The 13,942-nt window shown below is 33.0% G+C and overlaps 1 protein-coding gene across 1 annotated transcript in view; it reads left to right on the top strand.

Moving 5' to 3' along the window:
• LOC110113559 (CBL-interacting protein kinase 8) overlaps positions 1-13,627 on the top strand; it is a 30,101-nt gene extending 16,474 nt beyond the window's left edge. Inside the window, exons 9-14 of the mRNA XM_020846195.2 lie at positions 1,165-1,287; positions 6,009-6,128; positions 9,010-9,126; positions 9,298-9,354; positions 10,374-10,448; positions 13,145-13,627. Of these exons, the coding sequence (XP_020701854.1) occupies positions 1,165-1,287; positions 6,009-6,128; positions 9,010-9,126; positions 9,298-9,354; positions 10,374-10,448; positions 13,145-13,252 (600 nt within the window). The 3' untranslated portion in view covers positions 13,253-13,627. The remainder of the gene's footprint in view (positions 1-1,164; positions 1,288-6,008; positions 6,129-9,009; positions 9,127-9,297; positions 9,355-10,373; positions 10,449-13,144) is intronic.
• The last annotated feature ends 315 nt before the right edge of the window (positions 13,628-13,942 follow it).

Below are 13,942 nucleotides of genomic sequence, written 5' to 3'. Positions count from 1 at the left end.
GGACATAGAAAGACTATATCATGAGACTTGCGAGCTTTTTCTCATGAGAACTATCTTTTAAGAAATTTTTGTTGCACCAACTTACATCAACTCAGTCTCTAATATTTAATCAAGCCTACATTAAAAGGAAACTTTTTGAAGTGTTATTAATTATGGTTACGAAGTCCATAACATAATAATAATAATAATAATAATAATAATAATAATAATAATAATAATAATAATAATAATAATATCATAATGTTTCTCATTTTCTACTAACTTATCTACCTATTAATTAGGGCTAACTAGCCAGGAGGCTAATTAAGCCAACTAAGATAACCTACTTGCTCTGGCCCAAGGGAGGCTAGCTAGGATGATTCAAGTTGAATTTGGTTCAACTTGAATCAAGACAACCGTAAGATTTGTCTGAGGGTGTGGTAGCTCTTAGAAGGTCCTAAAGATTGTGCAATGAGGTGCTTGAACCCTCGTGAAGTTTCAAAGCACCATACAGAACGAAAGAGGTCTCCTAAGAATGTTTCCTAGTTTTTTAGAATGTTTGAATTTATTAAATGAATTATCATCTCTATGGCTTTGGGGTAATTTTGATTTCAATTTCTTCATCATCTAAGAGCCCTAGAAGTGCGCGGTGTTGATTCATAATTTCAGAAATTTTAAGAAATTAAAGCAATTGATTATTATTATTTCTTTAATGCTCAAAGCTTTGCAATATTTATTTTTTTTAAATCATAGTGACTTGTGCCTTCAGAAAATCTAGAACTAGATCATGAAGTCCTCATAAAATGAGAGGGCGAAATATCTGTGCTTAGTCTTATTTCTAATTTAGTCTAACTTTTGAAAGTCTGACTTGAAAATACTTGATCCTTCTAAGTAGAGGCTAGGGCACGACTTTTCAGAGCCCACAATGTATGTATATATGTCAAAAAAATATGCTTCTCTCTGTCGATGGAAAGGAGTTTTGTGTTTCTCATGGTTTTGCTATAAAGTTACTCTTTGACAAAATGCTTTCAAACCTTATGTTGTATACCAGCACATCTTGTATTTCTTAGGGTATTAGTTTTGAGTATTTCTTCTTGAAATTCATGTTGAATGCATCAAATTGCTTGCTAAACTTCATATAAATAATTTCCTTATGAACTTACAGACTACTCACTGCTTGTGCAGCGTATTCGAATTGATGACATTAAAAATGACGACTGGTTTATGAGGAACTATGTGCCCTCTAGATATGTTGAAAATGAGGATGTTAACCTTGATGATGTATATGCTGTTTTTGATGACCCCGAGGTAAGGTTTTCTCAATGGTTTTCAATGCTTTCGTTTTTGTTACTTTTTCTCTTCTTTATAAATCAACCCTAGTTACAGTTTTCATGTTTTATTAACTTCTATTTTGTAGCGAGTGTATTGAGGACTGGCTTCTATATACAAGGGAAATTGATGCATTACTTATCCTGATTTGTTTACCATGCTGCATAATTATACCAGACCTATATTTTCGATTGAATAATTTTAAATAGAATGGTTTTTTTTTTAAATTTCTTTGTTTGAAGTCTAATCATTTATTCACAAAGATTCATTTATAATACTATTCATTTTTATTAAATTACCTTAATCAGAAAATATTACCCTCTTTAATAATATCCACATGGCACAACTACCCTCTTTTATGACTTTAAAGAAAACATATGTTGTTTCAATTATTTAAAAAGAAGAGAGAAGAAAAAAAAGAAACAAACAAAATGCTAAGTCATAAATAAGATTATATAACTTCTATGAAGTCTTCAATTACCTTTTCATAATTTTATGTCAATGGACATAAGTGATTGCGGTGATTTTTCTTGAATGAAAAATCACAAATTTGAATTAGAACTTGAAAGTGTTTTTTCATCCCTGAGGTGCGAGTCGGACGAGTTCTTATAGACGATATGTATAGGTCAAATTACGCTTTATGTTTGTGAAGTTTTGAACTTATAGCTTGCACTAGGCTAGAAATTTTGCATATGATACTCAAATAATATATATTAGGGGTGCAAACGAGTCGAGTCGAGCTCGAACCAGGGGTTGTTCAAGTCGAGCTCGACTCTCAGATAACGAGCTCGAGCTCGAGCTCGAACTCGAGTCGAGCTCAAAATCCGAGCTCGAGCTCGACTCGTTTCGCTGTCGAGCGGCTCGTCGAGCTCAATTCGAGCTCAAATGTCGTCGCATACTTGCGTTCGCTGCCGTTCAGACGTCCGTCGTCATCGCGTACTCGCGATTTGTCGTTGCGTTCGATGTCAAGGTCGCGTCCAACGACGACGTCGTCCGTCATCAAGTCGTTCGCTTTCGGATTCGTCGTCGTTACGTCGTCGCGTTCGGGTTCGTCGTCGTCGTCAGTCGTCACGTCGTAAGTGCCCGACCGGTGTTGTTAAGAATTTGGGTGACGTCGGTGAGGGGGGAGAGTTTGGCGAGGCGTCGGCGCGGTCGGAGAGGTCGCACGGGATGGCCTCGAGTCTCGACAGCAAGGCCGCCGTCGGACGGGGAAGGAAGCCAGGGGACGCGAGGCCGGCGAGATACGGCGTAGACCTTCCAGGGGCCACCAGGGGTGTCGGGAAGCGTCCCGCCGGTGTTAGCTGCCTTCAATGTTTTGAACGAAACTGCGTCGCCGTCCTCATTTAGAATTTCTGATTTCCCGCTCGCGAGCTCCGTCCATTTGGATTTCCCGCTCACGATTTCCATTTTCCCCCGCTAGCTCCGTAATCGAGCTGCTCGACGAGCTATCGAGTCGATCAATCGGTTGTTCGAGCTCGAGCTCGATAAGCGATCGAGCTCGAAATTGTGTTCGAGCTCAACTCGCGAGCTCAATAAGCTCGGCTCGTCGAGCCTATTATTGAGTCGAGCTCAAGCCGGCTCGCGAGCCGGCTTGACTCGGTTGCACCCCTAATATATATGCAGGTACGAATTATTCAAAAATACTTTCTTTTTTGTATATTTTTAATTAAAAAAATTTCATATTTTAAACTTCAAAGGTATGATACATATATTTTCATATAAGAGTATCACATTTATAGAAATACTACTCTATCTTTTATTTTGACTTTCAAATATACAATTTCATTAAAATAAGATTTGTGTTTTTAATTATATTCAATAAGCCTTATTTTTATTCAATTTTTGTAACAAAATTCATTTAACATGTGTAAGTACCAGTATTCGGTTAATACATGACCCATATTTACTAAGATCCTGATGGTTTAAGCTATTTTTTTAAATCATTACGATTATTATGTTAAATAACTGTTAAATTATTTTGGCTTGAGCAGTTTAGATTTTATTAATTTTGTCGAGTTCTAAATATTTTTTTAAGGATTAATCAAAAAATGAATTCTATGTTGATTTTGTGTTTTTCTAGATAAATTGTATGAAGACCTTTCAATTTGTTTTTGAAATATCTTAGAGTAGCAGAAGATGTTTATTTGTATTCTTTAGCTATCATATTTTATGTTTCATTTTTTTTTAATTTATAAAAGCTTAGCCAGCCCTCTCTCTCTCTATTTTAAAATTCAAAGTTATGATACATATATTTTCATATAATAGTATCACATTTATGGAAATACTACTCTATCTTTTTTTTTTGACCTTTCAAATATAAAATTTCATTAAACTAAGATTTGTGTTTTTAACTATATTCAATAATCCTTATTTTTGTTCAATTTTTGTAACAAAATTCATTTAACATGTTTAAATACCAATATTCGGTTAATACCTTTCCCATATTTTACTAAGGTCCTGATGATTTAAGCTACTTTGAAATCATACGGTTATTATTATAAATAACTGTTAAATTATTTTGGCTTGAGCAGTTTAGATTTTATTAATTAAGTTGATGAGTTCTAAATATTTTTTAAGGATTGATCAAAAAATGAATTCTATGTTGATTTTGCATTTTTCTAGATAAATTATATGAAGCCCTTTCAATTTTTTTTTAAAATATCTTAGAGTAGCAGAAGATGTTTATTTGTATTCTTTAGCTATCTTATTTTGTTTCATTTATTTAAAAAATTTATAAAAGTTTAGCCTGCCCTCTCTCTCTCTCTCTCTATGGCGCCAGGGTACTTCAGAGGGTGGGGCATCTATTGTCTTGGATGGTGAAGTCCGAACAAACAAGATTCAAGTCTGTCCAAGCTGACTAACCCAAAATCCATCGGTAAACGCGAGCAGGAGAATAGAGATCTGTCTATCTTGTCTTAGACTAGCCACACTCCACCCATATTGGCTTTCTTGAGCTTATTCATAACTTTTTATGCTAATGGCATTGAAAAAGAGAATGTATTCTTGCTTCATTGGCACTTAAACATGCTACATTTGAAAAATCTTGCTAGCATTTAAAAGTGATAAGCTAAAAATAATAATTTTTTATTTGTGATTTGCTCATTTGTTTTTTAATTGCATTAGTATTTTCGGATGGGGTCTTTTGCTAGTTTAAGGGTTGTTTGCACGTGGTCATAACATATGGGTTTTAACTTCTGTGGTATTTTGCACCGCATACCTAGCTGCAGTGGTACCGGGTTTTTTTTTTTTTCTTTTTTAGAAGCTTTTCATTGAAGAGCTGATGTTTGATATTGGCCAAGTATTTCCGAAGTAATTATCCTCTTACCACAAGACAAGAAGCCTGTTTGATAGAAATGGTGAGCACTATAAGCTATTCCTTTCTTAGTACTTAGCTTATAAACATCATCAACAGCATTACTTTTTTCTTTGCTCAATGTCCTCTTTTCAAGACTTTTAACTTTCCAAGATTCATTAGAATCTTCAATAATATTAATCTTTTGCCTCTCTTTATAAGCATATTTTTGTCATTAATAATTTGTTTATATCTCATCACTCTGCCACCAAATCTATTTTTTAATTTATGATCTATTTTTAGTCTTTCCTAAATTTTTTATGACAATCTTCTTAATAGAACTAGTCATCTTATCCCATATTTGATTTTGCTCAGCTAAGCCCTCTCTTAATTACGTATCTTGGAAGATAAACAAATTCTCATTTTTCATGTTTTGTTATCTTATTCTGGGTTATTTATTTCTTTTATCTATTTTATTTATACTCTTAAGATATATATTCATAATTACTATTTTATTTTTTTTATGTTGTATGGTCAAACTTGCTCTTGGAAACAGCTTTCAAGTTTTGCAGAAAGATTTCTTTCCTTGGTAAAAATTTCTATTAGATTTAGATGAGAATTTGACTTTTAACCGGACACAATGGCGAAAAAGGATTCATGTAGCCGACCCCACGTAGTGGGACAAAGGCTTGATGTTGTTGTTGTTGTTGATGTTGTTATGATTTTATTGCTCTACTTTTGAAATTGACTTAGAGATATTATATTCCGTACGCCCAAATTCAATGATAAGTTCTTTTTCTTGTTTTGGACCTCCCTCCTATTCATAGGTGTAACTTAATCATTTCACCAAATTAATATTAATTAAAATTTCTAAATTTAAATAATTTTGATTGTGTTTGATTGACAAGTAGAGATAGGTTCTTGTCATTTTGTAGAATTTATATTTAAATCTTTTATTACGTTGCTATTACTTATAAAATGGTTGACCATCTTACTGATGTGACGGTCAGTTGAAATCCTCTTGTAGGTGCATTATGACCTTCATTTTTTTTTTTCCTTTTGTCTTTAGTATAATCAATAATGATAAGGCATGATAGAGTATTGGACTATTGGGTTTAGTCCCAAGTGGAATTGTTAAGGCGTGTGAGCTATTGGGCTTAGTTCCACCTCTGATAGAATGTATATTGGTGTAGAAATATTTAGTTGTTGGCCTTACCTATAGGCTTAAGCTTTAAGGTTGAAAATGTATTTGACCATCAATATATCTAGTCCAATTTTGATCCCCTTTAATTTACACTTCCTAGCAAATAATTTAACATTTTAATGGCAATAAAGATTATCATTTGAAGATTTATTTTGATTTTATGGAATGCACTGCTTGCTGCTTACAAAATGTGATCTCCTGTAGGAACATCAAGCTTGTGAGTCTTTTGGAAATGATGAAGCGGCCCCTCTGGTTCTCAATGCATTTGATCTATTCAGCTTATCTCAAGGGTTGAATTTGGCAGCACTCTTTGAACGAAGACAGGTACTATTTGCCATGCTGGATGATTTTGTCTATTTGAGTTCTCCACATTCCAGGAAGAGCTTTACCCTCTCTATTAGTCTATGGTCCTCTCATTTTTATGCATCGTCATTGCAAATTGTGAACACCTTGTAAATATATACATTTGAATCTGTAGGAATGTTTTATTCTGATGATTTTTTCAGACGTTGTAGGTTATTTCAGTTTGCTAGATTTTGTAGAGTTAAGGGTCCACTTGATTATTTGTGGACAGACTGAGGCTTTGTTTGGGATGGCTTTCTTACAAATTCTTAAAATAATTTTGTAGTACAAAATTAAAATTTATGTACTAGAAAGCTGCTTTAAGTAGCGGTAAAAAAACTGTCTCAAACAAAACCTAAGTGTTAGAAATGAAGATTTTGTTTTCCCACATTATATATGAAAATAAATTATTACACGTGAAGGGTTTGTCCAATTTAAAGCACGTGCTGATTTCTATAACATCCAACAAAACGGTTAATCTTCCACTTTTCTATTATTTTCTCCAATGCGTTCTTATCTACCAGCAGCAAAATGGACGCTAAGAACAGTTATCATAACTGCAGTACATGCATTCTAATTAACATGATTGTAAACTTGAATCTTTGATGTGGTAAAGTATGGGAACTCATTTGATGCCGACACTAATTTTTTTTATGTCACGTCATTTTAGACCAAAAGAGAAGGTACCATATAAAGATGCTTTATAGATGAAGATTTGGATGCGAACGAGAAGTCTTCAATTTTATTTTTACATGATAAAGATTTTACAACATACTTTCTGCATATGCTTAGAAATCTTTCATGAGGTTTATCAATCCCTAATACTATGTCCTATAAAAAAAACTTTGGTATCTGAATAAATTTTGTTTGGAAATTTTTTTGATGAAATAGAAAATTTAATCAGTTCCGAACTTATTATTTTACTTATTGAGGTTTAGTAGAAATCCTAGGTGTTGTCATGACCTAGCCTGAAAACTTGGAATATTAAGGCAAGAATAAACGGTCAGACAAAAATATTAAATATTATCAAAATAAATGTTCATAAACTTTTATATAATAATAACTTCCAATACATTAAAATAGTCGCCAGATCATAATGTTCATTCAATTCCAAAATAACAATAGATCTATTATTATTTGTACACCATCCATAATAAACAAATATGTCTCACTTGTAACTCCCCGTTTGTAATACACAAACTTTCTTATCTCACTCATTTAGTTCTCAAGCAATGTTTAAAATTGCGCATTCGGGTATTGAGGCGTTTTTCATTCGTGTGGCAAGGCGTAAGCCTCAAGGCGTTTTGAGGCGTAAGCCTCAAAATCAAAAGATTGCGTAAACATAAAATGAATAAGCTCCCCAAGTGATTAACTTTTGAATTTGGGGGTATTTTGAAAAAAATATAATTGCCTATTATTGATACTATCATCGGGGTATTTGATTTTATTTTGTTATATGAACTTTATCAACTCTATCTCCTTATCAACGGGGGATTGATTTCAAGCTTTAACTTTGCAAGCTACTATATGAGTTATGAACTTGAGTGTTTATATTATGATAATGAATTTTCTTTATAGAATATATTAAAGGCTTAATTCAAATTTAAAAACCATAAGATCATCGTGAATTTTGCCATTGAATATTCATTTATTATAATGAGATTTGAAAATGATTTTTTTAATAACAAGATATTTGAAAAATTATTGCTAGTATTTCTCTTGTAAGATTCAAATCTTATTAACTCCAATGTTTGCAAGGAGCAGACTTGAAATGTAAGGTTTATGAACCAGCCCTATAGATAGAGCGAGCCACTTGAGAGGATCATGTAATGACAAGTTTGATTTTTAAAAGAGATTTTGTAAAATTTTCAGAGTGATGACTTGGTCATTTTTGGGGCAGTTGCACAATTTACAATGCTAGATTAAATTTAAGGTCACTTCTATTTTAAACCGTAAAGCATTCTTAGATCTCAAATTCAAGAGTTCGATGAATTTGGTCGAAGCACATATGGGTTAATTGATTTAAATGATTTTATGTATGGCACATGCCTTTTGATGCATTTGTAAGACATATTCGAATGTTTCACGGTGCATTCATGCAATATAATTGTATAATTTAAGTACACTTACACGTTTCTTGATGTTCTTTTGCAATGCTCTTGTATACTTGCTTGATCTTCAATTCTCTTAGACAGTGCATTTGTATATTCATCAGTATGTTTGCACTGCACATTTAGTGATTGCATGGAAAAAATTGCTTTTGGTGATTTGAAATATCATGCGCACTTTGTCAAAATGCTCATGCAACCTGTGATGCTCAATAGAGCACCGCTTTGCCTCATTTGAAAAAATTTCATTCATGGGGATGTACTATTCATTCATGGAGTGCAGTGCCTATTAGCAAATGTATTGTTTATTACCGAGATATGTATGAGCTTTTTTTTTAGTATAACATGTAAATCACTAGGAGCACTCGGACATTCATGATGTGTAACAGATTTTATCATTTTTCTTGTTGGAAATCATTCACGTCATTGCAACTATTTATGATGCATAAAAGTTTGACACGGTAGATGTTCACGTGAATGTACTGTCATTGAAGCGTGTTCGTTACTTTGCATTGAAGTTCATTATTGCTTGTATTTCATCTGCTTGTGTGTGTGTTGTGGGTCAAGTTGTGAGTGTTGATGATGATATATCAAGGACGTTTTTTTGTAGCTTTCACGAATTTCCTTTAGTGGTAGATTTTTATCTGTTATCTAGTATTTGATGACCTTTTATTATGCATTCAAACTTATATACATTTCAAGCAAAATTTTTTTTTTTTTTCATCTTATTTGTCTCATTTGATCTTCCTTGTCAGGATAATGTTAAACATCAAACTAGATTTCTTTCACGAAAACCTGCTAAAGTGCTTTTGTCAAGCATTGAAGTTGTAGCACAGTCAATGGGCTTGAAGACTCACATTCGCAATTATAAGGTAATTGATGCCACCATTGATGTTGAATTTAATGGAGCTATAACTGGCATAATTGAGAATGTTCTTTGGATCCCATCTTTTCCTGCTGCTTATTTATATGCAAAGTCTATTTACTTTATGATCACTCTTTTCTTGCCCATGAAATATGAAGTTGGCTTTCGTCATGTGCAGATGAGGGTTGAAGGTCTATCTGCGGACAGAACTTCCCATTTTTCAGTCATGCTAGAAGTGAGCCCCTCTCTTAATTTTGCTTGATCAATGTTGTCTACCTGATTAGAACATATGTTCAGTGTCGACAACATGATTAATTATTTGTTCTATATTATTAGTCGATTGATGTATTAGGGAAATATTTGATTTTCTTTTAAATTTATTTGGAGTTATTTGTTTACAACAACAAAAACAACATCAAGCCTTTATCCCACTACGTGGGATCGGCTACATGAATCCTTTTTCTCCATTGTGTCCAGTTAAGAGTCAAATTCTCATTTAGATCTAATAAATAAATATCATTTCTAATATTTTCTAGCCAAGTCTTTTTAGGTCTACCTCTACCTACCTTTACATAGAATAAATCTAATACATCTACTCTCCTAACCAGGTCATCCAAAGGCCACCATTTTATGTGACCTAACCATTTAAGGCGACTCTCTCTAATCTAATGTTCCATTGGAGTTACTCCAACCTTATCACGTATGTGCTCATTTCGTATCCTATCTCTAAGAATAAAGTCACTCATCCACCTAAGCATCCTCATCTCTGCAACACTTAATATTTTGCTTCTCTTTTAATACCCAACATTCTGCACCATAAAGCATTGCAGGTCTAACCACCATCTTATAGAATTTTCTCGGGAGTGGTACTTTTCTAGTTGGAGTTATTTGTTTATTGAGAGTTTTTTTTTTTCTTAATTCAGAGTTTTTCTGTGTTTTAATCTTTCAGATCTTTTTTATATAAATAATATCCCAGTGCTTATCAAGAGATAATGAAGAGTTATTGGATTATTCTGAATAAAGATATATTATCCATTCACGGATACCTCCAAACGTGTTAGAAAAATCAATTATTCATTAATGCAGTCTTCTCACTACTCTGAAGTAAATAATAATTAATCCCCCAGATGAAGTCAAATATATGTCTTGATCCCACGGTTGTTGTAACTGACTTTTATTTACTGTGCTAATTTGCCGCACCTACCAATCTTCTATTTCCTTTGAGTTCGCTCCATCAATTTGAAATTGATGCAGATTTTTGAGGTAGCTCCATCAATTTTTATGGTGGATATTCAACGAGCAGCTGGAGACACAGAAGAATATTTCAAGGTGAGTACTTTCTTACCGTGTTCTGCAAGTGGTTTTGAAAATTGAGTAACCATAGGTCCACATATGATTTGACCAAAAATTAATCTGCCCTTCTATTAAATTTGCAATTTTCATATTTTTCATAATCTTTAAGAAGTTAATAAATATGAAAATCTCCCTGTTTTTTTTTCTACTGCATAGCACGAAAAAAATGGTGTTTTCAAAATTGGATTCTCTTTATCGGGAAGGAAATGATTTCCCTAATAAAGAAATGGTTATGAAAATTGAGTAACCAGAGGTCCATATGTTTTGGCTAAAAAGTAATCTGCCCTTCTATTAAATTTGCAATTTTCAAATGTTTCATAATCCTTAAGTAGTTAATAAATATGAAAATCTCCCTCTGTTTTTCTACTGCATAGCACTTAAAAATGGTGTTTTCAAAATTGGATTCTCTTTATCGGGAATGTTTTCCCTAGTAAAGAACAAGATTTTATATCATATTCAAAGTGAGCGAGATAATGTTCAGCACAACCATAGCCTGCTTTGACTGACATTTTACAATTTAAAAAAGGCTATTTAGAGGAGTATTTTGTATTAAATAATCACTTTTCATAATGCATGCATTTATCCATTATCATTGTCTTCCCAATGTTTTAGGTTCAAATCTTTATGATTCCTCTTCTTTGTCGATCCCAGTAAGTGTTACGTGGTGTAAAGTTTAGCTTTTATAACTTTTTTCAAGCATTTATTCCTATTAATTTTAGTTCACCTCTTCTTCTGATACCTTTCATATTATTTCTGTAGACCTGCCGAATTGGTGCTTTTTTGGGTTCTCCATTAATAGTTTATTTGTAACAATCTTGTATTTCTTAGGTGTTACTTCAAAAGTCGACTCAATACATAGCTTCGCATCTTTGCCTATCTAGTTTACTTACACATCTTAATTATTTATAATGGCAAAACTCAATTGGTTGTTGGTGATTTTGTTTTAAACACTCAAATTCATATAACATAGTGAAAAATATTCTTAATTAATTTACATTGAAAATATACCCATTTTTCACACATTAGACTAATTGATCTTGGATTAATCTTTGCATTTGAGTCTTTATCAATTCTCTAGTTAAGCCCATCTCCAAATGGCTGAAGGTCCCTTAGACTAAATATTATTATCTGCATGATTGTTATTAATTGAATCACCTTTGAAAATATTTTGCAAATCATTAGATGACATCGCAAAATATATTATCATGAAATCAATAATTAGCTACAAGGGATATTTGCATAGGAGGCTTGCAGATGGAGTCAACGAAGTCCTAAAAATCTCTGTTTCCCTATGTTTTTATTGTTTGCATCAAAATATTCCTGAAGTTCTCTTGTAAGATGGCATTATTTACATATTTTTAGTTTCTCACATTACATAGGATGTGAAGCGCACCTCCGCTATTCCATAAACGCTCAGTTAATTCTTCTGGTTTGAGCAACGATGTTGATTAGAGGCCAAAATCCTTATGGAAAGTGATATCCAAATCCATGGACAGTGTTGATCCAACTACAAAAATTTATAAGAAATCCTGGCTATAGATGACCCAATAATAATGCTTCTTAAATCCTACATCGTAAAAAGTGATATCCAAATCCAAGTATAAAAAAATCATTATGTGAACATTCAAGTATGAAGCACAAGATCAAGTGGCCAATGTCCCTGTTGCCAAAACAATAATAAGAATAAGAAAGCCAATGAATTAATCAGTAGCGTAGAAGAGTTTCTTAAGAATATATTTAAAGGAAGAAAGAGTATTTATCATTCCTCAAGAATTTTGTAATGACAACTTTTCTCTCTTAAAGTAAAGATAGGTCATAAATAAATAAAAAGAGATTTTTTTTTTCCAATAAATTTTAGATAATTTTTTAAACATATTTCATAAATTAAGCTGATTTCAATTAAAATTTGTTAATTATATGTTTTATATCACCACCTGGCATGACCCCACGAACGCACATCTCAATATCTCCGCTCGTCTCGTTCTCTTATAACTCCCTCATGACCAGCCTCTCGATTCCTCTAAGGGACTGGTTGGATGAAAGAGAAATGCAGTGTAAAATGAATGCATGACAACTTTTTATATGCCTTTACTTCTTGTAATAGAAACAACATTGTTCCTGCCAATAAATTTGACCCTAGAGATGACTTTGAGATGACTTTTTCTCCTATGTTCTTTCATTTTTTAAACATACCCAATACCTTCCAAATTAAGATGGTTCCGCTCTCAGCAGCCATTGTAATATTCATCAAAGAAGGGAATACTAAGATCTTATGCAATGCAACTTGAATTTGGTGCAATATGTGATTGTACCAAACTTGAAGCCAAATTGAGTCAAATACAACAAAAATTCTTCGCAAAGATTCTAAATTAAAAGAGTATCAAACAATATATACTCGGCTGAGAACTTCCTCATGGTGTTAGCATTTTTTGTTACCCATAAAAGGAACATAAATATCCATTATGACTCTTTTTTGTTCTATATTCATGGGATACTTAGGCTTCGTTTGGGATAATTTTCTTACTGTTTCTTAAAGCAGCTTTTTAATATAAAAATTTAGTTTTAAAATTAAAAAACTGTTTTAAAAAGCAATAAAACAGTCGTCCCAAACAAATTCTTAACCATCCTTTTCTGATCACTAGCTTTTTCCAACGCTGCCATTTGCTTTGCAGTTTAACAAAATCTTCTGCGGCAAGCTTGATGACATAATATTTAGACCACCAGCAGAGAAAAGCAAATCACGTCTGTTAAGGATGTCCAAACGTCAATCTCCAGCATAAATTATGTGCATATATGGCCGCAGAAGTTCATCTCCCCAGTTTTTATTCTGAAGCTGGTAATTCATTTATGGTGATTATTTGTTATATCCAAATCCCTTTGAACTGTTTTCTCTGTTAATCTCTTTAGGTGATAATATAAGGTAAAATATGGTGTGTTCCTCAACAGAGGCAGTTTGGTCCAAGGTAGTAAAATGTTGATCTTCACCTTGTAGTTCTTACCAACAGCTTTTACTCCATGAACCAGCTTTTATGCATGTTAACAAATTCTTTGAACTTAGCTACCTTTTAAGAGCAATTTTGCAGCATTGTTGTATAAGTTACATGTATTTTCTCATTAAGATTTTTGAAAAGAACTTTGACTATAGTTTATTTTATTATTTTTGGAGGAGATAATAGCTGTTGAAAATGAAAATATCTTGGAATAGATTGGTTATTGTACAGAGCCTTGCATTGGGTACCTATACCCACACCCACCCATGTACCCAGCCATACCCAATGGGTATGGGTGGGTATGGGTATGCTCATTGCCTTATGGGTGCGTATTCAACATCGGGGGTAAATCGATTTACATTGTTAATCGTCGTATATCTTATATTACTGCAATTCTCACTACGTAGTGTGCAACACTTAACCACACTGCAACTACAGTAAATTCTGATATGCGCCTTAAAAGTTTGCAATCAGAGTAAA

Source organism: Dendrobium catenatum, unplaced genomic scaffold (genome assembly GCF_001605985.2).
Source record: "Dendrobium catenatum unplaced genomic scaffold, ASM160598v2 fragScaff_scaffold_1557, whole genome shotgun sequence".
Classification (NCBI taxonomy): Eukaryota; Viridiplantae; Streptophyta; class Magnoliopsida; order Asparagales; family Orchidaceae; genus Dendrobium; species Dendrobium catenatum.
This window is presented reverse-complemented; position numbering and strand designations above follow the sequence as displayed.